The sequence below is a fragment of the Amblyomma mixtum genome, chromosome 3 (assembly GCF_055824585.1).
Source record: "Amblyomma mixtum isolate Tamu chromosome 3, ASM5582458v1, whole genome shotgun sequence".
Taxonomy (NCBI): Eukaryota; Metazoa; Arthropoda; class Arachnida; order Ixodida; family Ixodidae; genus Amblyomma; species Amblyomma mixtum.
Window position 1 is genome coordinate 197,621,878 of NC_143014.1, and position 22,353 is coordinate 197,644,230.

At 51.9% G+C, this 22,353-nt stretch overlaps 1 protein-coding gene across 1 annotated transcript in view; it reads left to right on the forward strand.

Moving 5' to 3' along the window:
* The first annotated feature begins 388 nt into the window (after positions 1-388).
* The window catches only part of LOC149353226 (uncharacterized), a 40,124-nt gene continuing 18,159 nt past the window's right edge, over positions 389-22,353 (forward strand). The window contains exons 1-4 of the mRNA XM_089575765.1: positions 389-508; positions 3,523-3,628; positions 4,813-4,933; positions 17,082-17,169. Of these exons, the coding sequence (XP_089431891.1) occupies positions 389-508; positions 3,523-3,628; positions 4,813-4,933; positions 17,082-17,169 (435 nt within the window). The remainder of the gene's footprint in view (positions 509-3,522; positions 3,629-4,812; positions 4,934-17,081; positions 17,170-22,353) is intronic.

The following is a 22,353-nucleotide window of genomic DNA, read 5'->3' on the forward strand; positions in this document are numbered from 1 at the left end:
CTCAATCGACATGCTGCTTTATGTTTTCTTTTTTTTGCGATCTGTGATGTTCTTCAATACTAGTAATATATTAACGAAATGGAAAGAACGATGCAACTCCAGTTAAAGGTTTGACAACACATTTTTCCCAGTGTAGTCAGTAAAGTGTCGCGACGGTCGCCCTCCAATAAAAATGATGGGCGCAGGATGGAGGAACCAATTCGGCTACCCAAGCTCGAGCATTTCCGTTCAGTTTTCCTTCGAGACTAAACTGCGTTGGAGAATTTTAATTCGAGTCGGTTAAGCCTGGAGCCATCACCTTCAAACCGCGTCAGACTGCACGGCGAAGGCCGCCGTAGCAAATAGCCTGGCGAAATTCGCGCAGGATGGGGCAGCCAAGGTAGTGGCGATGGCCTGGTCGCCCAACAACGTCAAGCGGGCCGCATGCACGGCAGACAGAGTGGTTCTACTCTTCGACGAGATGAGAGAGCGCCGCGACAAGTTCTCCACCAAGCCGATCGACTCCAAGGTATATATACGCGCGGGCACTGCACCATGCGTCCTGCCCCTCGTCACTGCATGCACGTGAGACTTGCAAAACTGTGCAGTGAACCTGATGCAGTGCGGTTAGGCTTCAAAGTATCGCAGAACCCGTTTGTGAGGTCAGATGAGAAAGAGCTCGTATCATATGCAGGGTGATTTGTTTAAGTTTTACAGATTTGTATTACTATATATATATGAGAGATATGTCTTCGCGGTGTCTGCAGGTGTAGTGTACAGCAAGGCGGACATCATATACGTGATAGAGTATAGGAGGTATTCACATGACGTCATCCGCAAGGGGCGCTAGTTGCCGGCGCGGCATTCGCCATGTTGGTGGTCGCGTGCGCGTCCGCCGCAGCCAGCCGCAGCGTTTAAATAGCCGGTGATGGGTGAAATGTGAGTGTATTTCGCGTCTCGCCGCAGATAATTTCTGTCCGACCTGTACCGCCGCGTGACTGAGTGAATATTCCGTGAACTGTGCGAAGCAGAAAAGAGCGGGCACGCTCAGACGGTTCTACTTTGTGAAAAGGTCGACCCCCGGTAAGAATGCGGAGGCGCCGGCATGGTGTCCGACGTACAGGACTGCTGCCGCGCGTTGAATTCACCGGTATCGAGGCCCACCTTGTGCACGGCTTAAGTTTGCTGACAGGCCAAGGAATTAAAGCATACAAACCTATCAGAGAGTGCAATTACTTGTCAAGCGGGTGAGTCCAAGAGCCGTGCTGAGGGTGCCGAAGGCCGAAGTGCCGTTTTTGGAGAGGTGAGTAAGTCGAAGGGTCTGTTCGCTTAGCTGTAGCTTAACTTGTCACCTCTATCTGCTGAAAGTGACGTGTTGCTACGGCTTGAAGCAGCGCTACGTAGCTACAATCAAAACTGCAAAATATTCTCGCTGGGTCTGACGTTCGTGGTGCGAGCATTTGTTTGACCGTTCTGCCGCTGGAATTATCAGTTTCTGCGGCGCCAGTTTTGGAATTTCGGTAGTTAATCGTGCTGTTTATCCACGATGTGCCCTGCATGACTAGCTGACAGTTATAAACTGATATTAAAAGCTGCAAGTCGTGTACAGTTTTGCGTGCAGTGCAGCCAGCCAGTTTAGCTGCCGAGTTGAGGCAGCTCTGTTTTATCACGGCACAGAGGAATTCTGCTGCAAACTTCATGCACAATAAGCGTACGCGGTCGCTGGTGCATTTAACAACGTGCAAATATGTTACTGATAACTAACAGTTCAGGCCGGGTACCTCACGGCGTACCGTGTTTGCTGCGCGAGCTAGCGTGAAACGACCGCAAACATGGCGCGTTTGCCGCGGCGACGCTCGCGCCGTCTGGTAGCGCGGCCTCAGTGAATACCTCCTATAGCGATTAAACGATTAATTAACTATAATGAACTAATAAACTCTTTATTTCTGATTTTAAGGGGCAGTAATATATTACGAAATTTAAGGCTGTCAACATCAAAGATGAGCCCCCTCTTTAAATTTTCTTAATCGGCGATGTGGTTCGAAATATCGCACGCCAAAAAATACGTATTTGAAAGCTCGCTGAGTTGGCTTTCTGGCATTCCATATTCATTAATTGGCGGCATCGCTCGCATTTCCCGTGCATCAAATACGGACACCGTTCGTCTATTTGATGGTATAAAACAAGTTAACATTATTTGGGCGACAATACCACTTGCAACGACGCCATTTTAGTAATACGCCATGCTGGAAACCCGACTCAGCGAGCTGTCAGATGCCTATTTTTTGACGTTCGATATTTCGAACCGCATTACCGACTGAAAAAATTTTAAAAGGGGGCTCACCTTTAATGCTGACGGCCTTCAATTTCGCAATATAATATTGCTCTTAGGATCAAAAATAAAAACGTTGATCAGTTAACTCTAGTTAATTAATCGTTTAGTCAAGTTTCCCCGCCCACTCTTCCCGTATATACCGCTTCTTTTTGCAATAAAAAACTAGTTGAAGTCAGCGCTGTGGTGTCAGTCTTTTCTTCGTCCCTGTCTTAAAGTGGCGCTGTGTTTTTTACTGTGACGATGACAAGGAGGCGAATCTGCCACTAGATGCCGTAAACGCTTTAGCCGCGACTAGTTATATCTTCACCCCGCCGCGGTGGCTTAGTGGTTACGGCGCTCGGCTGCTGACCCGAAAGACGCGGGTTCGATCCCGGCCGCGGCGGCCGAATTTCGGTGAAGGCGAAATTCTCGGGGCCCGTGTGCTGTGCGATGTCAGTGCACGTTAAAGAACCCCAGGTGGTCGAAATTTCCGGAGCCCTTCGCTACGGCGTCCCTCATAGCCTGAGTTGCTTCGGGACGTTAATCCCCTATAAACCAAACCAAACAAGTTATATCTTGTTCTCAAAGCAGCACAACTGTTGGCACTTACGGCCGCGGCGAGGAACATAAAGTATGACCGCTCTTGAAGGCTTGAAAAGCGCCGGGTTCCGTCGCGCATCACGAACTGTTTCAAGAAATCAACGCCGGTTTCGTTGGACTTCGTATTTCTGGCTGCTAGATTAGAAGTACACTTACGCGGTCGGCAATCTGCCCTCAGCATGCGCTTCACTTTGCTTGACGACCCGAGGAAAAACATTTCAGACATTTGCACCTTTTGCTCACTGTTGAGTCACATCGGGGATAAAGGGCATTTTCAATCACTGCTAACACCCTATTACGGACACCGATTACCGTGTTCCTCGAGTTCGTTCTGAGGAATCGCTGGGCTATTTCGTTCAGTCGCACATACAGTGCACATTCTCAAATGGACACAAGCCATTTTGGGCATGTTCACCTTTAAAGCAGCGCGAAAAGAACGGCAAGAAAGAATTGAACAAGCAGCGTGGTGCTGCCCGCTTCTTTCTTCTAGCTGTGCTTGCTGCGACGTCTTAAAGAGCACCAGTTCGCGCTATGTTCCGCGCTAATAACTGCATCAGAAAATTTCGGCCGGATGCTCTCTCCACACCGCGAACAATTCGCTTTCACGGTGGCTCTTTCATTCATTTCAGGGGAGAAAAGGAGGTCATATGCAACAAGTTCACCCAGCAAAGCGCCGTCACGTGCATGGCTTGGCCCCACCACGGTCCCATCGCCTTCGGACTCGCCGACGGAAAAGTGAGCGCGGGTGTTTCGCTTCGCCGTGACTCTCGATACCTGATGCGGTGGGGCGCGTGCGCGCGTAAGGACATGCTGTGCCTCAACCGTTAGATATGACTGGCGTGTACCTCGCAGGCCACAAACCAAGGCAGCGTTTCTTCGGCGTCGCGTCAGCGTGTCGGCTACTGGCGTCGCCGCGGAGGCGAAATTCCGGCGCTTGGAGCGAGGCGACGTAGGGAGACGCAGATATCTGATGGGGCCAGAACTCAGCGTTGGCACCGGAAATATGTCGTAGGTGGGGATTGATGGGAACCAATGACCAGCTCCGCATTGGCAGCAATTTCCGGATTACTCTACGCCGCTGCTGTAACCGCGCGGCCCATTTATGCGAAGGCAGCAGCGCTCTTTCTGCCCCCGCGTTATTGTCCCCTTTGCCCCTGCAGTAGGTTCCCATCGCATCTGAATAGGACGATTAGCTACGGACAAGGGATAACTGGGGGCCTTTATCCACGATCTCTCCCCACCCCCGTCTGGCGACTCCGGTCCGTACGCTCTCATGTGTCCGGCTTGCCTCTCCAGCCGGAGCTCAGGGTCGACGTAGCTAGACGAGACGCTCAGCGCGACGCCGAATAAACGCTTCCTTGTAATCGGGGCCTTTTAAGCACCTGCAGCGCCCACCGGTGCCCAACATCACCGTTGACCTTGGAACTGATCCCCACGCCTCGAAAGCTTGAAACGTCGTTAAGAGCTGGCGGCGTGCCATTTGACACGAGTACGCACCTGCATTGCAAAAATAGCGAAGTGAAGAAATAAAGAAACACCTAACACGCATAAACGAAGCAGAGGTGAAAAACGGAATGACCGCAGAGGGGTGCGTACATGTGAACGCAGCTTTGTAAGAATAAGCTGCGAGAACGTGATCAAGTGTTTATTTTCTTGCTCCATTAGCAATGACAAGTACAGCTGTTGATTCCGCAATGACTGCGTTTCTAATGTCGGATGCGAATGAGGCGCTTGGGTACTGGCTGCTGGAGTACAGAATACCGTGGTACTAAGGCATGTTACGCGGGAGCACGAGATTGTACTGAGTCAGTGATTCGTAAGCACGAATTCATTTGAGCGCTTTCACTTTCGTTCAACTGAAGTTTTACTAGTACTTACTTGTGATTCTCATGTTTTTATTTCCTTTTTCATCTCTACAGTGGCACGGATGAGTGCTGAACACACGCGTTCCTGCCCGCAGGTGCGGAGCGCCAACGTAAAAACCAACAAGTCGTCCACGTTGTACGGCACAGAATCCTACGTCGTCTCCGTGGTCAGCAGGTGAGGGCGCATCTTATATTTCACGTTGCAGTTTTGCTCGAGCTTACTGAGTATTCCGGCGGTGGATTAGCGGCATAATATGAGGATATTGTAACGTACTTGTTGACGACGGGGCTTTAATAACAAGTGCGAAGACAGACAAGGCCACGGCGACAGACTCCACACGGCGCGAGCCCTACTTCTTCGTCGTCAGCAGCTATGCGCCACCTGGCAATGCTAGGTGGCATTATTCCCCCCTTATGGAAAAAAAAAGCGCTGTCGACGTAACAAAAATAAACAAAACACGAGCAAAGTTCCGCAACTGAAGCGTTCCAAGACATCAACACGTCTGCGTCACCGAGTATAGTACGGTTTAAGCCGTACAACGTGCACAATGTCAGAGCTGGGCTGTCGGCGTCGGGGTTGCGCAACACCGTCCGGAACCACTTCATAGTTTACGCCACTCACGTTCCGACGTAGAGTGGGACCGTGAGGTGGTCCAGGGACCAAAGGGGGGTCTAAACACACTTGCCATAATAAAGTTTTTCTCTCTCTCTCTCTCAAACGCCGGATCACTCTGTAAGGGCCAAAATAGCGGCAGAGCAGTTTCTCGCACAAGCCTTGGCGACGGACAGGAGTCCATACCCAGACTTGGTCACCGGGTTTGTAGTCAACCTGTCGGTGGCGAAGGTTGTAACGGCGCGCATCGGTGCTCTGCTGTTGCCCGATGTGCACGCAGGCCAGCTGACGGGCTTCTTCAGCACGTTGGGCAAATTGTTGAGCGTCTGGGTCGAGTTGGTCATCCTCTGGGCACGGGAGCATGGCATCAAGCATGCTCTGAACTTCACGTCCGTACACAAGGCGGAACGGTGTAAAGCGCGTAGTTTCCTGCAGGGCGGTGTTATAGGCGAAGGTGACATACGGCAGGACCTCATCCCAAGTTTTGTGCTGGACATCTACGTACATGGACAACATGTCCGAAATGGTCCTGTTCAATCGTTCTGTCAAGCCATTGCTCTGCGGATGGCAGGCCGTGGTCTTGCGGTGCGTTGTGCAGCTCAGCCGAAAGATGTGGTCGATTAGCTGCGCTGTAAACGCCGTCCCTCTGTCTGTAATGACGTGCGATGGGGCGCCGTGTCGCAAGACGATGTTGTGCATGAAAAACTCCGCGACTTCGGAAGCCGTGCCACGAGGGAGCGCCTTGGTCTCGGCGTAGCGAGTCAAATAGTCGGTAGCAACTATGATCCACTTATTGCCGGCCTGCAACAAAGGGAAAGGGCCGAGGAGGTCCATGCCGATCTGGTCGAACGGAGCGCGAGGGGCTATAACGGGCTTGAGAAAACCCGCCGGATTAAGTGGTGGCGTTTTCCGGCGCTGGCATTCTCGGCAGCTTTTAACTTAGCGTTTGACATCAGCAGGAAGTCCAGGCCAGTAGTACATGTTCCGCACTCTGGCGAGCGTACGTGAAAAGCCCAAGTGGCCAGATGTGGGCTCATCGTGGCAGGCGAAAAGAACGTCAGCTCGGAGATCAGCTGGAATGACCAGAAGGTACGGTCTATAGTTGCCTCTCGAGTTCTTCTTGTACAAGAGGCCTTGCCGCAAACAGAAGGAGCCAAGACGTCGAGAGAAGTGGCGAGGTATAGCCGTATCGCTACCTTCAAGGGCGTCAATGAGAGGGCGAATTTCCGAGTCCGCCCTCTGCCGGGTCAGTAGGTCGGAGGCGGTGAGCGTACCAAGGAAGCCGCTGTCGTCATCGGGCGCTGCGTCGCCAGTATCAACTGGTGCACGCGACAGTGTGTCGGCGTCTTCGTGTCTGCGGGCGGACTTGTACACAATAGTGATGTCAAATTCCTGGAGCCGTAAGCTCCAGCGTGCCAGGCGTCCAGATGGGTCTCGCAAATTTGCCAGCCAGCATAGGCAGTGGTGATCGGTTACGACTTTGAATGGGCGGCCGTATAGATAAGGGCGATACTTCATAGTGGCCCACACGACCGCAAGACATTCTTTTTCAGACGTGGAGTAATTGCTCTCGGCGCGGGAGAGAGTACGGCTAGCATAGGCGATAACCCTCTCAAGGCCCTCTTGGTATTGAACAAGGACAGCGCCAAGACCGATGTTACTGGCGTCGGTGTGGACCTCGGTATCGGCATCTTCGTCGAAGTGCGCAAGAACGGGAGGTGTTTGAAGCCGCTGGCTGAGCGTAGAGAAAGCGGTCTGTTGCTCAGAGGTCCAGACAAAGGAGGTGGTATTCCTGGTGAGACGCGTCAACGGCTCGGCAATCGTGGAAAAGTCCGCAATAAAGCGCCGATAGTACGCACAGAGACCCAGGAAGCGCTGGACAGCTTTCTTGTCGGTTGGAACGGGAAACCGCGCGACGGCGGCAGTCTTTTCGGGATCCGGCCGCACTCCCTCAGCGCTCACAACGTGGCCCAGAAATTTGAGCTCTTCGTAACCGAAATGACACTTCTGGGGCTTCAGGGTAAGGTCAGCCGAGCGGAGAGCGTCGAGGACAGCCCGCAGGCGCTGGAGATGTTGATCAAACGTTTCCGAAAAAACGACGACGTCGTCCATGTAGACAAGACAGCTTTGCCACTTGAGGCCTGTGAGGACGGTGTCCATCATCCTTTGAAACGTAGCCGGGGCGGAGCACAAACCGAAAGAAACCACTTTGAATTCATAGAGGCCATCTGGAGTCACAAAAGCGGTTTTTTCGCGGTCCCGTTCATCTACTTCAATTTGCCAATAGCCGCTCTTCAAGTCAATAGATGAGAAGTACTTAGCGCGCCGTAATCTATCCAGCGAATCGTCAATACGCGGCAACGGGTAGACGTCCTTTTTGGTCACACTGTTCAGTTTGCGATAGTCGACACAAAACCGGAGAGTACCGTCCTTCTTCCTAACGAGGACGACAGGCGAAGACCACGGGCTTTGGGAAGGTTGAACAACGCCATCATCAAGCATTTCCTGAACCTGGGTTTGAATAACTGCCCTTTCTTTAGCAGAAACACGGTAAGGCTGCTGTCGTATAGGGCGAGCGTCGTCATAGGTGATGATGCGGTGCTACGTGATGGGTGTTTGACGAACCTTCGAGCAAGAAGCGAAGCACGGCTTGTATTCCTTCAGCAGCTGCTCCAAAGCCAGTCGTTGTTCCCGAGGCAGGTGGCAGTTTATGTCGACGTTTTCAAGGGAGGGCTCGTCAGTGCCGGCTGCCGCGGACGCAAAACAAACAGGAGTATCGATAACAGGTTCGGCAGAAGCAATAGCGGTTCCTTGAAAAAGGTGTCGGTATTCATTACAAAAATTAGTGACCAGGACCGCAGACCGGCCACCACGAAGCGTCAGTAGACTGCGAGCGGCACAGATGCCTTGAGTAAGCAGGAGTGAACAGTTAGCCTCGGCGACTGCTTCTGCGTCATGCAAGTCGTTGCAGGTGACTTCAACCAAAACACTGCTCAGTGGCGGCAACGTGACACTATCAGCAGAAACACGAAGGGCGGCACTGCGGTGGCAAGAGTCGGCGAGGTGGGTGGCTTGACTGGTCGAAAAGGTGATGATTCGTTGCCGGAGGTCGATAACAGCACCATACTCCCGCAGAAAGTCAATGCCGATAATGAGATCGCGGGAGCAATTGCACAGAACTACACAACTGATGACGAACGTAGATCCGTGAATCTGAACGCGAGCCGTGCAAATACCCTTTGGGGTAACGAGATGACCACCGGCTGTACGAAGATGCATCACAGAACATGGAGTGAGCACTTTTTTCAGAAGAGTCGCCAATTTATCACTCATAATTGAATAGTCGGCCCCGGTGTCCACTAATGCACTGACTCTGTGACCGTCGAGAAGAACAGGTATGTCCAAAGAAACGGGGCTGTCTAGGTCGGATGACGGTGCCATCTGTTCACGGTCGGAACGCAGCGGCGGCGACGGGAGGTCTTCAGCGCAGCGACTCCCAGCGACCTCGCCCCCGAAGGTCGCTGGTCTCAGTTTTCCCGGCGAGGGCTGGGCGAGCGACCCTGTGCTGCTCGCGAGGGGCTGTGGGGGTTCGGGGAAGAGCGCCTCGGAGACGATGAGCGCGGCTGATGCGGCGTGCGGGCTGAAATTCGCTGTTCCGCTAGGAAGTCTTCAATGGCAGGGGGCCGATGGCCAAACCGGGGTCTGGGCGAATCGGCTCGAAAGCCCTGCAGACCGAGGCGCCGATAAGAGCAGTTACGGTAGAGATGTCCTGGTTCTCCGCAGTGAAAGCAGAGTGGCCGGTTATGAGGTGTGCGCCAGACATCGGCCTTCCGCAAGGGCGCTCGGCGATCGTCGAAATACTGCACTGGTGGAACTGAGGACCGCGGCTCAGGAGGCGTTACCGGAAATGGTGGCGGCGAAACCGCAGCCGGGCGCCTCGCAATTTCAGCATAGGTGGGGCGGTGGCAGTCTCCTGGTAGAGGAGGTGTTTCGACAGCAGGAGCCCTGAACGCCTGTTGCACCTCCTCGCGAACAAGAGCAGAAATCGAACCTAGCGCTGGCTGCGAAGGGCTGCAAAATTTCAGGACCTCTTCACGCACGATGGTGCGAATCAGTTCACGCAGATCGTCAGGGTGGCTCCCGAAGGTAGCAAACGATGCGGTGACAGCAGCAGCATGCACGGGCCGGTCATAGGTCGCAGAACGTTGTTGCAGCACCTTTTCCATCGTTGTGGCCTCTGTAAGGAATGCAGCAACGGTCGATGGTGGGCTGCGCACGAGGCCTGCGAAAAGCTGCTCTTTGACGCCACGCATCAAATGCCGGAGTTTCTTTTCTTCCGGCATGGCCGGGTCAGCTCTTCTGAAGAGGCGCGTCATGTCCTCGACGTACATCTGGACACTTTCGTTCGGCAGCTGGATGCGAGATTGTAGTGCACGCTCAGCTCGTTCACGACGATCCACGCTTGTGTAGGCCTCCAGCACCCGACGACGGAACTCATGCCACGTGATTAAAACGTCCTCTCGGTTTTCAAACCAGGTGCGAGCGCCATCCTCAAGGCTGAAGTAAACGTTCCGGAGTTTGGCTGCGTCGTCCCATTGGTTAAACGCAGCTACGCGCTCAAAATGAAGGAGCCAGTCCTCCACATCCTCAAAAAGTTCCCCACGGAACGTCTTGGGAATCCGCGGAGTCTGCAAGGTGTAGTGGGATGGCGCGGCAGCGGCAGTTTGCAGAGGAGGACGAGTGGCTGTCTCCATGGCGCCGCTCTCGACTAGTCCTACCTTCGAAGGCAGTCCCTGGATCCTCCGACTGAAGCGATGTACCGGGGTGTCAAGTGGTACAGGGCTGGCGCGACGGCTTCCTGGAGGGGTCTCTTGCATGGGCTCACGGTTACCCCGCACCTCCACCAGACTGTAACGTACTTGTTGACGACGGGGCTTTAATAACAAGTGCGAAGACAGACAAGGCCACGGCGACAGACTCCACACGGCGCGAGCCCTACTTCTTCGTCGTCAGCAGCTATGCGCCACCTGGCAATGCTAGGTGGCAATATATTCTCTTCTTATGTGATTTTTTTTCGTATCCTGTTGCGGGAATGCACGCACAGGAGCCTAAAGCCAGGATGCGAGTTGCACAACTGTTCGGCTGTCTACTACAGATGGCTCGTTTCTTTGAGCTCTTCGCGCTCATATGCATATCGCGTGTACTGCATTTAGATATACTCTGCTCAGCGTGTTTGGCGACAACCCATGTCGCTTTTTTTTATCTATCATATAATACTGGCTTCAATATTAAGCCACGTAGTTCGTCGTAGATAGTAGCTAGTTTCTGGAATGGGAAACGATTTCATTGCTGTAACAGAAGTCATTACGAGAAAGGTATTTCTCCATTTTTCTCCCTCTGGTTTTAGACTGGTGCTTTAGCCTGGTTTAGAGCATTTAGAAAAAAATTCCCAAATGAAGAGTTGATGTCAGAAAAGTAAATCTACTCCACATAGGTGGATAGACGTGAAAACATTGGGCGACGCCGTCCCTGCTTTGAGCTGCTGATCCTTTCGACCTCGCCCTGTCGCCTCTAGCCATCCTACTTGACTCGTTTGGCGGAGCGACTTCATGAACAGCATTACGGTGGTACTCTGTTGGAACGCCGGACAAGCACGGATTTTTCTTCTTTACTGCGAGGAGACTTCAGGCAGCTTGACAGCCTTCCCTCGTAGCCGTAGCAGTAGGTTCAGATTAATGTTAATTCTGTTTTTTTTTATGCGTGACCGTCAGGGCAGAAGAAGGAATGAATTTAGCTACCAATCGAAAATGCAGCGTGTCCTGCAGTTTCCGCCCATGCTTCTTGCAATGCTCACGGCACATTCATTTTCATAAAGTCTGAGCCACAGAGCTGTGTCCTCCGGCGTGACCCAGGTTATATTATGTGCAGCCGTATACGAAACAGGTTATATATGCTTTTATATTCCGCCAGATTTCTTTCTTTTTTTTTCGGTTTCCTTTCGGCTCTTTTGACTTTGAATTCTTTTGACTTTCACTGACTTTTATTTGCTCTGTTGTTTCGTTTTTGATTGATTCGTTTTGGGCTGCATCGAATTTGACAGCAAGAAACACAGAGTTGCGCATTCATTCATTCATTCATTCATTCATTCATTCATTCATTCATTCATTCATTCATTCATTCATTCATTCATTCATTCATTCATTCATTCATTCATTCATTCATTCATTCAAAATACCTTACGGGTTCAGAAGAGCATTGAGTAAGGGAAAAAAAACGACACAAGCTCAAGATGAACAACTAGTAAATACAACGTGAAATGCAAGGCAAAAAGGATATGCAAAAATATTGTACAGGCAAAACTTTAAAGCAAAAACTTACATAGGTGCAAGGTACATAGTGTTATAACGTAAGAAGCATCATGGATGCAACACATATGGCAAATACACATCTGAAGAAAAAGCAGTGGTCATACTAGAAATGTGAATTTTTTTAAAATGCACAGGAAACCAAAACATAACTCAACAGTAACGAAAAAAAAAGAACATTATGAAAGGCGATGCCATTCGAAAAAAATGTTTGAGCAGCTCATCTTGGGATAGTCTGTAGTTGCAGATGGATGCGATAATGTCGGGAAGATCGTTCCAAAGAAACATAACACGTGGAGGCGCGGATGAATTAAAAGCTGAAGTTTTTCCGTGTATGCGCTTGATGCTTTACTCACTGTATAGACGGCGTGAGACGCGTGAAGGCGCTTCCACAGGTAAGGGAGATAGCCTGGTGCTGTAGCGATATTTATGAAGAAAACTTAAAAGAGTGAAGGAACGACGAATATCTAATGGCTTGAGAGAGAGAGATCAAACATTATCTTTGTTATGCTGGAATAGGGACTGTAGTCACATGTAATGGAACAAGCGGCTCTATTTTCTACGGCTTGTAGCATTATGATTAGGTAGTTTTGATATGGGAACGATGTAGGGGAAGGAAATTCTGACATATGCAGATTTTAGTAAGTGCTACTCTGGCTCCAGTTCATGCACGCACAGTAGCTGTAAAATTTGCGAGCCTGATCACTTGAGAGAGAGAGAGAGAGAGAGAGAGAGACTCTTTAATGAAATGCAGAGAATTTAGCCGGCGTTTAAAAATCGCTGGCATGCTACTCTGCGTAGGAAGGGGAATTTGGGAGAAAAAGACAGAAGGAGAGCAGCGTGGAAGAGGTAAAAGAAAAAAAAAACGAAGATAAAATGCGGCCATGAATGGTGCTTTCTCGTACCATGCCATTATTAAATCGAATGGCGGCCGGTAACGACGACCAATCTTCCACACGCGCGCCACAGTGTGCTCTTTACGAAGAGGTCTGTGCCAGCAGCGCCGAAGCAGTAGTCTCTTCTGCGATGTAAACTGATGATGTACGCTGTATCGCCAGCTGGGCGCTTGCTCGAGTGTAGTGCTCTCTGGCGAGCATTGTGCTCTATTGTACTGCACCGTATTGCACAGTGGCGAGGTTTTTATTATTCGGCTTCAGATGTGCACCCTCGGACACCACCTTCTGTCTGAAGCCTGATTTTTAGAGCGAGAACTATTATACTTACTTGTAGCGACGCTCAAGTGAGCGACTGAGAGGTTGGCTACGCGCATGGTTTCTGCGCTTCAGCAGAACGTAACGCTTAGTTTGACAGCCACTGCCGGCGGCCAGAGCGCGCAATCGGCGGGGTGAAGCAGGCCAATCGGAGCACGCTCACCGCAACTCGTCAATCGGAGCGCCGCGTGTGAGCGCCATACGGGATAGACGGCTTTCTCGGCGAGCGAGCAGTCAGTCGCCTCTTCGCTGTTGTGCCGAGCGCATGGCCGGTCAGGTCTGCAGTGCCGCTCGCCGAGCGGTATTCAGTCGCTTCTCTTCTGTTGTGCTGATGCCGTCTTGGAAAACCTTGTGCTGTGTCTTCAGTTTTAAACCTCCTTGCTTACAGGCGACTGCCCTTTTGGGCGTCTGCTCTCACTGAATTTAAACCAAGCTAAGTTACGAAACCCAGCTGAGCCGGTCTTATCAGCTAAAAAAATCACGGGACGGTTACCAGTGAGTAACGTGACATCTAATGACAGCTGTTAAGGCGTTTATATTTAACGATATATTCAGGTAGAGAACATAAGAGCGACTTCATATCTGTATAGTTATAAAGCTCAAAAGGCTCCAGTGAGCTGTGCGATGTCAGTGCACGTTAAAGATCGAAACTGCCCCCGAGCCCTCCATTACGGCCCCTTCTTGTCTCTTTCTTTTTTCACTCCCAGCTTCCTTCTTGGCGCGGTTGAGGTGTCCATCAAGAAGTGCGACAGCTACCGCGCCTTTTTTTTTCCGCGATAACCAATCAACAGAGCGCTCGTTATAGTATTAGGACGTACTCGTTCTTCGATTAGCGGTCTTCTCCAGACTCGCGTTCTAAGAGCGCGGCGTCACCGCCGCTGACCCTCTCCTCGGGCCGCGCGTTTCGCAGCAGCTGCCGCAGATGGACCTTGCTGTATTTCTTCCACTCTCGCCATACACTCCCGCCTCCTTCCAAGGTAACCACTCTTCGGATGGTCCCCATGACAGCCACCCTCTGGTTGCTCATTCCTCGCGCTCGCTATGCCTTCCTCCTTCCACGGTATTCCTCCTCCTTTCAGGGTAACTACCCTCCGGTAATTACCGTGGTAACCACTGTCCTGTTACGCATTCTTGTGCTCTCGCCATGCCTTCCTCATTCCACGATAACTATATATCCTCTGGTTCGGGATCCCTCCGCTCTTGCGATACCTTCATGGCCAACAATTCTGGACAAGAGCATTTTTGAGCGGGAAACCATTTATGAACGCAATTTAGTCATTTAATGTAATATTTCACTATGGCAATCGATATATTCGCGGATCAGCCGACGGCAGTCGTGAACGTTTTTTTTATTAACGTTTTTGCTATTGTCAAAAGCGTTCCCCGTTGTTTTTCTATGGCAGTCTTAACTGTTCGATGCGATCTATAGAAACACTTTAAAAGAAACATTTTGCTTCATATAAGAAGAATGGACCATTAACTTCAATACTTCCTTAAGAGTGTCTTACAGTTTTCTAATTTTCAGAATTTCTGTCCGAGAATGTTGGACAAGCTTCCATTGTAACCACACTGGATGGTTCTCGTCGTAACTACCTTCCGGTTACGCATTCCTCCGCTCTCGTCAGACGCTTCTCTTTACACGGTAAACACCCTGTGAGCTTTTCTGATGGCAACTATTCTCCGCCTGCGCCGACTACTACTACTGCGCCTACGCGAAACCCTGAAACGGTGCCTGTCGCTGTTAAACGTAAAGTTTGCTTCACCTGACAATGAGCTCAAATGTGGAAGAGCACGCTCTGCAGGAGCTTGCAACTGAAGGCGTTCTATTTTGTCTCTGCTGCTTGCGTTTGCGAAAAGGGCGTACTCCTTTAGTATGCGTGCATTGAATAGGTTGGGGCAACCGAAAAGGAAATAAAAATAATAGGCCCCTGCCTGCACCGTTTACACACAACAGGCTTAACCCAATTGAAAAATAAAAGAGGAGGCCCGTAGGCAAGTTGTAATTTGACCACCCGTGGGTGGAAAAATAAAATATTAGGGAAAATGCTACATTAGCGACCCACAGCCGAGAGAGCGGGCCCGGGGAGGCTCCCCTGACCTCCCCTGGGAAGTAGCGGAAAGGGAAATGGGACGTGGGAAGGGAATGGGGACAGCGAGATTTTTGCTCTGATCCTTCAATTATCTCGACTCCATTACTGGCCCGCCTGGCCAGGGCAGGGAGAGCATCGAGATTGCCCAATGGTGCGGCCCCACTCACGGGATGCCCGACCACCCACCATACGCAACGGGCTCCGACCGTCGGAGACAGGAAAACCTAACACGGGGTCAGTAGCTACCTGGGGCTCCTCATCGCTCACTAGAAGGCTTTTCCCACCTGCCGGCTACTAGCCGTCGAAGGTTTTTCGCGGTTTTTCGGACACCGGAAGTATGTGTGATAGTCCCGGCCAGTGGACGCCCAGTTCGTCAACGGCCTCGCGGCCTCAGAACCGGTCAGACTCCGGGGGGTCCATCTGTGCTTCCTCCAACCACCCATGCACTTATTTCCTCTCCTAGCTTACTCTTCTCCTACTGAGGAGAGAGTGTTCAAGGCTGGGCGACCGGGCCACTAACCAAGAACGTGGCTTAGGATGAGATGACCCGGGCCTACTCCACCGGTACTCCACACATCTTCGGTTTTCGCCAGACTCTTACGAGGCAGTACTAAGCCCTCATCCCCCGGCATCCCGCAGGCGGTTAAGCCTGCGGCCGGCCGTAAGGCCGCTTCCCCGAGGCGGCGGTCCTCAGAGCCTGGCCACTATGAACCCCCGCGCGGACCTGGTTTCTCCGTAACCAGAAACCGACGCGTCGGTAGCCAGACTTGCACGCCCCCGCGCGCAGAGGAAGGAATGTAGCATGTATTCGAAAACCTTTTGGCGTTTTGACATGCCTTCCGGGCCGGATTTCGTGGGTCCAACCTGAGTATAAACCCAGGCCTGCCTCCGCTCAGGCATCGGACCTCATGTGCACGACTGGCCCTCACAGTCGTCTGGGAGTCGCTGCCACTCCCATTGGGGGTTTGCATCCCCAGAGGATGGGTCCCGGCCATCCCATCCCCACTGCTGGCATTGCACCGAAACAAAGCCTAGTAGCCGAAACTACACCGGCCCGTATTCGGTGGCGGGGGGGGGGGGGGGGGGGGCACGAGCAGGCTGCACAGTCAGATTTCCCCCCCAGTATGCGTACAATGCGAAACCGTAGTGACCCTTTTCTTCCGCCTGCTAAGTAGCGTTAAATGAGCGTATGTTGAAATTTCACTGATTTCATTTTGCGCATGCGCGCACATCATTCCGCGCTAGATTAACTGAACGTTTTATTTATTTAATAATATGCGATAACATTTCAATTACAGTCATGAAGTTTCCGGTTTCTCCGTAACGAAATTCTCTAATCGGTCGAGAGAGGTCATGCGACCTTGTGACGTCGTCAGAACCTGCCCTGGTGGGCCATCCTGATTGGTCGAGGGAGGTGACGTGACCTTTTGACGTCATCACAACCTGCCAACCATAGCAGGTGGCAACCCGGCCATCGGACTGTGAGGAACCTGCCCACCATAGCAGGTGGACCCTCAAAATTTAGAAGTTGGCCGACCGCCGAAAATTCTAAAGGACTCCCGAAATTTTGGAAGTAGGCCTAGAGCAGAAAGTGGAGTAAGGTGAATTAGTGGGGGTTAGTGGATTAGTATAATTTCATATGATACGACGCCGGGAAAGCCTCATTTCATGTGTTTGGCCGTACCATGTTTATAATGCTGCGTTTTCATGTATCATCGTATGCGCATATCCCGTGTAACAAGTCGCTCGCAAGTGCGCCTAGGAGCGCATGTAAATTCGGTACACTGGGCATTCCCCCAGTGCTCCTACAGTATCTAGTCACACTGTCCAACAATGTACCGTTAGTGACTCATGCATACCATATAAGGGCGATAGAACCGGTTCCAACCGGAATTTGGCAGGAATATCGCAATGACAACGTTGCACACTCATTGTGGACACCATAGCAGGCAACCTAAAGGCTTTCGCATTTTCTTCTTTAAGAATACGTGGTTAAGGAGGACTCCAAATTTTTAGTTTATATGTTTATTTGTTTCCTCTCCAGCATCTCAGGCAAAGGTATCCTGTCTGGGCATGCTGATGGATGCGTGGTTCGATACTTCCTCACTGACGACGACAGCGGCGAGGTCCAGGTAAGTAACCTACACTTGGTTGTAAATAGACTGTAAATTGTGGCGTTTAACATTTCTAAGCGACAAAGGGGCTATGAGGGGCGCCGTAGTGGAGGGCTCCGGATTAATTTTGGCCACTTGGGCCTCTTTAATGTGCGCTGACATCACACAGCACACGGACGCCTTTTGCGTTGTACCTCCATCGAAACACGCAGTGGCGAACGGCGGCGGCTATGCGTTTCGGCTTGGACGTGCGGGAGATGGCGCCAGGAGCGCGCGCAGCCAGAGCAGCGCGCTGCCGCGGCTGCGGAGCTGGTTACGAGGGACAACGGCGACGCCGCGAAACGCAGGAACGGGCGCCGAAGAGCTGCGCTCTAAAAAGCGCCAAGTGCAGCACATTGTGAGCGCGCGGCTGCAAGGCGAGCCTTGTGTTCAGGTTCATTGAATGGATCTCACAGGGCGATATACATCCCTAAAATATTTAAAAGCGGTTCTGCCAGCACCGGCGACAGTGCAACCTACTACCGGCACTGATTAGAATGCGAGGGAGCAAGAGGGTGAGGGCGAGAAACCTGCCTCCTCCGTTGCCGCGCAACGCTTCCATATTTCTTTTAACTGCTGCCGCTTCAAACAAAGAACTTGCCGATACGAACTTGATTTTACCACGCAGTAAGTTCATCACGGTATCTTGCAACGGGCAGGATAGCCATCGGCAATTATGACGCAACTCAACGCAGTAGCCAGTCACCGAGTCTGAAAGGGCAGGATAGCCATCTGCAACTACGACGCAACTCAACGCAGTAGCCAGTCACCTAGTCTGAAAGGGCAGGATAGCCACCTGACACTATGACGCAACTCAACGCAGTAGCCAGTCACCGAGTTTGAAAGGGAAGGATAGCCGACTGCCACCATGATGCAACTCAACGCAGTAGCCAGTCACCGAGTTTGAAGGGCCAGGATAGGCACCTGCCACTATGACGCAACTCAACGCAGTAGCCAGTCACCGAGTTTTAAAGGGCAGGATAGCCACTTGCCACTATTTCGCAACTCAACGCAGTAGTCAGTCACCGAGTCTGAAAGGGCAGGATAGCCATCTGCCACTATGACGCAGCTCAACGCAGTAGCCAGTCACTGAGTCTGAAAGGGCAGGATAGCCACCTGCCTCTATGACGCAACTCAACACAGTAGCCAGTCACCTAGTTTGAAAGGGAAGGATAGCCAACTGCCACCATGATGCAACTCAACGCAGTAGCCAGTCACCGAGTTTGAAAGGCCAGGATAGCCATCTGCCACTATGACGCAACTCAATGCAGTAGCCAGTCACCTAGTCTGAAAGGGCAGGATAGCCACCTGCCACTAGGACGCAACTCAACGCAGTAGCCAGTCACCGAGTTTGAAAGGGAAGGATAGCCAACTGCCACCATGATGCAACACAACGCAGTAGCCAGTCACCGAGTTTGAAGGGCCAGGATAGCCACCTGCCACTAAGACCCAACTCAACGCAGTAGCCAGTCACCGAGTCTGAAAGGGCAGGATAGCCACCTGCCACTAAGACCCAACTCAGCGCAGTAGCCAGTCACCGAGTCTGAAAGGGCAGGATAGCCACCTGCCACTAAGACCCAACTCAACGCAGTAGCCAGTCACCGAGTCTGAAAGGGCAGGATAGCCACCTGCCACTATGACGCAAGTCAACGCAGTACTCAGTCACCGAGTCTGAAAGGGCAGGATAGCCAACTGCCACCATGGTGCAACTCAACGCAGTAGCCAGTCACCGAGTTTGAAGGGCCAGGATAGCCACCTGCCACTAAGACCCAACTCAACGCAGTAGCCAGTCACCGAGTCTGAAAGGGCAGGATAGCCACCTGCCACTAAGACCCAACTCAACGCAGTAGCCAGTCACCGAGTCTGAAAGGGCAGGATAGCCACCTGCCACTAAGACCCAACTCAACGCAGTAGCCAGTCACCGAGTCTGAAAGGGCAGGATAGCCACCTGCCACTATGACGCAAGTCAACGCAGTACTCAGTCACCGAGTCTGAAAGGGCAGGATAGCCAACTGCCACCATGATGCAACTCAACGCAGTAGCCAGTCACCGAGTTTGAAGGGCCAGGATAGCCACCTGCCACTAAGACCCAACTCAACGCAGTAGCCAGTCACCGAGTCTGAAAGGGCAGGATAGCCACCTGCCACTAAGACCCAACTCAACGCAGTAACCAGTCACCGAGTCTGAAAGGGCAGGATAGCCACCTGCCACTAAGACCCAACTCAACGCAGTAGCCAGTCACCGAGTCTGAAAGGGCAGGATAGCCACCTGCCACTATGACGCAACTCAACGCAGTACTCAGTCACCGAGTCTGAAAGGGCAGGATAGCCACCTGCCACTAAGACCCAACTCAACACAGTAGCCAGTCACCGAGTTTGAAAGGGAAGGATAGCCGTCTGCCACCATGATGCAACTCAACGCAGTAGCCAGTCACCGAGTTTGAAATGGAAGGATAGCCAACTGCCACCATGATGCAACACAACGCAGTAGCCAATCACCGGGTTTGAAAGGCCTGGTTAGCCATCTGCCGCTATGACGCAACTCAACGCAGTAGCCAGTCACGGAGACTGAAAGGGCAGGATAGCCATCTGCAACTGCGACGCAACTTAACACAACTTAACTTTACCGACATGAATAGACCTGCAATTCTAACTAGCACTGTTCCAATGGGTTGTACCTGTACTTCGTGGACGTCCGCAAGCATATAGCTCCGCGCTGTACCGGCTGCTGATGCGGTACTCGAGCATTTGCCGCATCATTCTACGCAAGACGTCGCCAACGTCCACTTTTGTCTACCTGCAGCTTCTGCACCCGCCGCTGCTGTACAAGGCGTGGGGATGCACTCGCCTCCCCGTGGTTCGCTTTCCCGCAATGCACCCCAACTGTGGTTAGCTCCCCCTCAACGCCCTCCCCTTAGTTGTGCATGGCCGGGCTAGAGGGGTGTCTCTAGCCCGGCCATGGCGGGGCAAAGGCGGCTCTCTTCTCCTTGGGACCGGGTAAGCACGCGGACGTTTCGCGTGCCGCTCCGCTCTTCGTCGCGGGCGTCTCGTGGTCGGAACACGTTCCCGCCACCCCGTCCCGTCCGGCCTCGGAGCTTTTCCCTTGCCCTAGCGTGGGCGAACGTTCGCTCGTAACCGTGCTGGTGAGTCGGACATCCTCGATTCCTCAGTGTGTTTTGCTGCTAGCTGGCGTTATTGTTGTTATAGCAATAAATGCCTTGTTTGTGTCAGCCAGTGTGTCGTTCCTTTGTTCCCGCAGAGCAAGGCCCGCCGTGGTCGCCGTGCGCTCGGTAGCTTACGCGACCACGAGGTGGGGTCCGCGCGGTTTTGAACTAGGTCAGCCGCGGTTAAACGGGGAGAACGTGTTTATCTCCCCAATTTAATCCCCACAAAGGTGTGTGCCGGTAACAGCGCTACTAACCAGTGCAACCGCGAAGGCAACTACGTGCCGCAGGTGAGCAGCGCTATATCGTTAATTGCTTTCAGTGTACTAAAAGAGGAAGCCTGGCTGTCTCTAAATACTGCCCGGTCCTTTCACGGTTTCCCTTCCGATACACTTTTCTTTACTCGTAGAGTTCTGCATTGTGCCTAGAAGGGAAACTGTAGGACTACAAGAAATATTGACGGACTACGAGGAAAGCTGTACAGAAAAGAACTTCAATAAAACATGGTGCTGGGCTAGTTGGTAATTCATACTTGGTAGGAAGACAGCGCAAAAAACGACCACCACATGGGAGGACAACACAAAAAGAACGCTACCTCACAAAGCTGTTAACACCCTGCCGTTGAAGCACAATTGTCAGCCCACGAACTGCCCGCGACCAACAGGAATATTGTCCAGAACGCCAGTGGTGAAGGCCAGGAGAGGTGCCTTCTTGAGGGTGTTGACAGGTTTGTGAGGTAGCGTTCTTTTTTGTGTCTTGTCCTCCCCTGTGGTTGTCGTTTTTTTGCGCTGTCTTCCTACCAAGTATGTACAGAAAAGAGCTAGAAAATCTACTACTGGGACTAGTTGGTATATCATCCTTACGGTTTTGTAAAGCGCTAACTGTACACAGGAACGGACACGCACTCGGCGACGTGCCATAGAAACCTGGACCGGTATAGGTTTGGTTTAGTTTATGGGGTTTAACGTCCCAAAGCGACTAAGGCTATGAGAGACGCCGTAGTGGAGGGCTCCGGAAATTTCGACCACCTGGGGTTCTTTAACGTGCACTGACATCGCACAGTACACGGGCCTCGAATTTCTCCTCCAAAGAAATTCAGCCGCCGCGGCCGGGATCGAACCCGCGTCTTTCGGGCCAGCAGCCGAGCACCATAGCCACTGAGCCACCGCGGCGGCCCTGGACCGGTATAGAAGCCTGTATAGAACCCCGGTCGAGTGCCTGCTGACTGCTCGTCAACTAAAAGTGTGGATTGATATTAAAGGACATAAGACGTATTTCGGCGCTCCTTGGGCCTGTCTCCGGCCTTGGGCTTCCAGGCAGTGTCTTCTGCTCCTTATGGATATTCACTCTAACTGCGTAGCTTGTGTTCCCAGTGACTGGTGTCTCTCAATTTTTTCAAACCTTGTCCCACTTCCCTTCCTTCTCGAGATTTCTTAGCCTCTCTCCATGCGGAGAGGGAGCAACCGACTTCGGACAGTCGGCATCCGCATAAAATGCCAAAACGACTGCCCCAGCAGATATACATTATCACTCAATTGATGACACGCAAAAGCTTGATCGGACGGGAAGAAAGCTGGAAGACATTTCGCCTTACCGCAGGAGGAATTCAACATCAGGTGTACTACATTTTCAGTCCTTGTATTGAGAACCCCGCTCCCAGGCCAAGGCCCACATATATGCTTATCCCATTCACAAAGCATAGTGATAGAGTGACATTACAGTCGTGACTTACCTGAATTCTTGGTTTGGCAAATATTAAACTGTCGAAATGGCGGCCCCTAGAAGCGCCTTCCTAACAGCCATTAGTGTAGATGATGGGCGCTTTAACTGATGCCAGCCATCATCATCTGCAGCAGTCTAACCATGCCCACTACAGGACAAAGGCTTTTCCGTATCCCTCCAATTAACGTTGTCCTTTGCCAGCTGTGGTCACCTTATCTCCACAAACTCCCTAATTTCATCCGCCCACCTTACTTCCTGGCCCCCACTGCTCCGCTTAT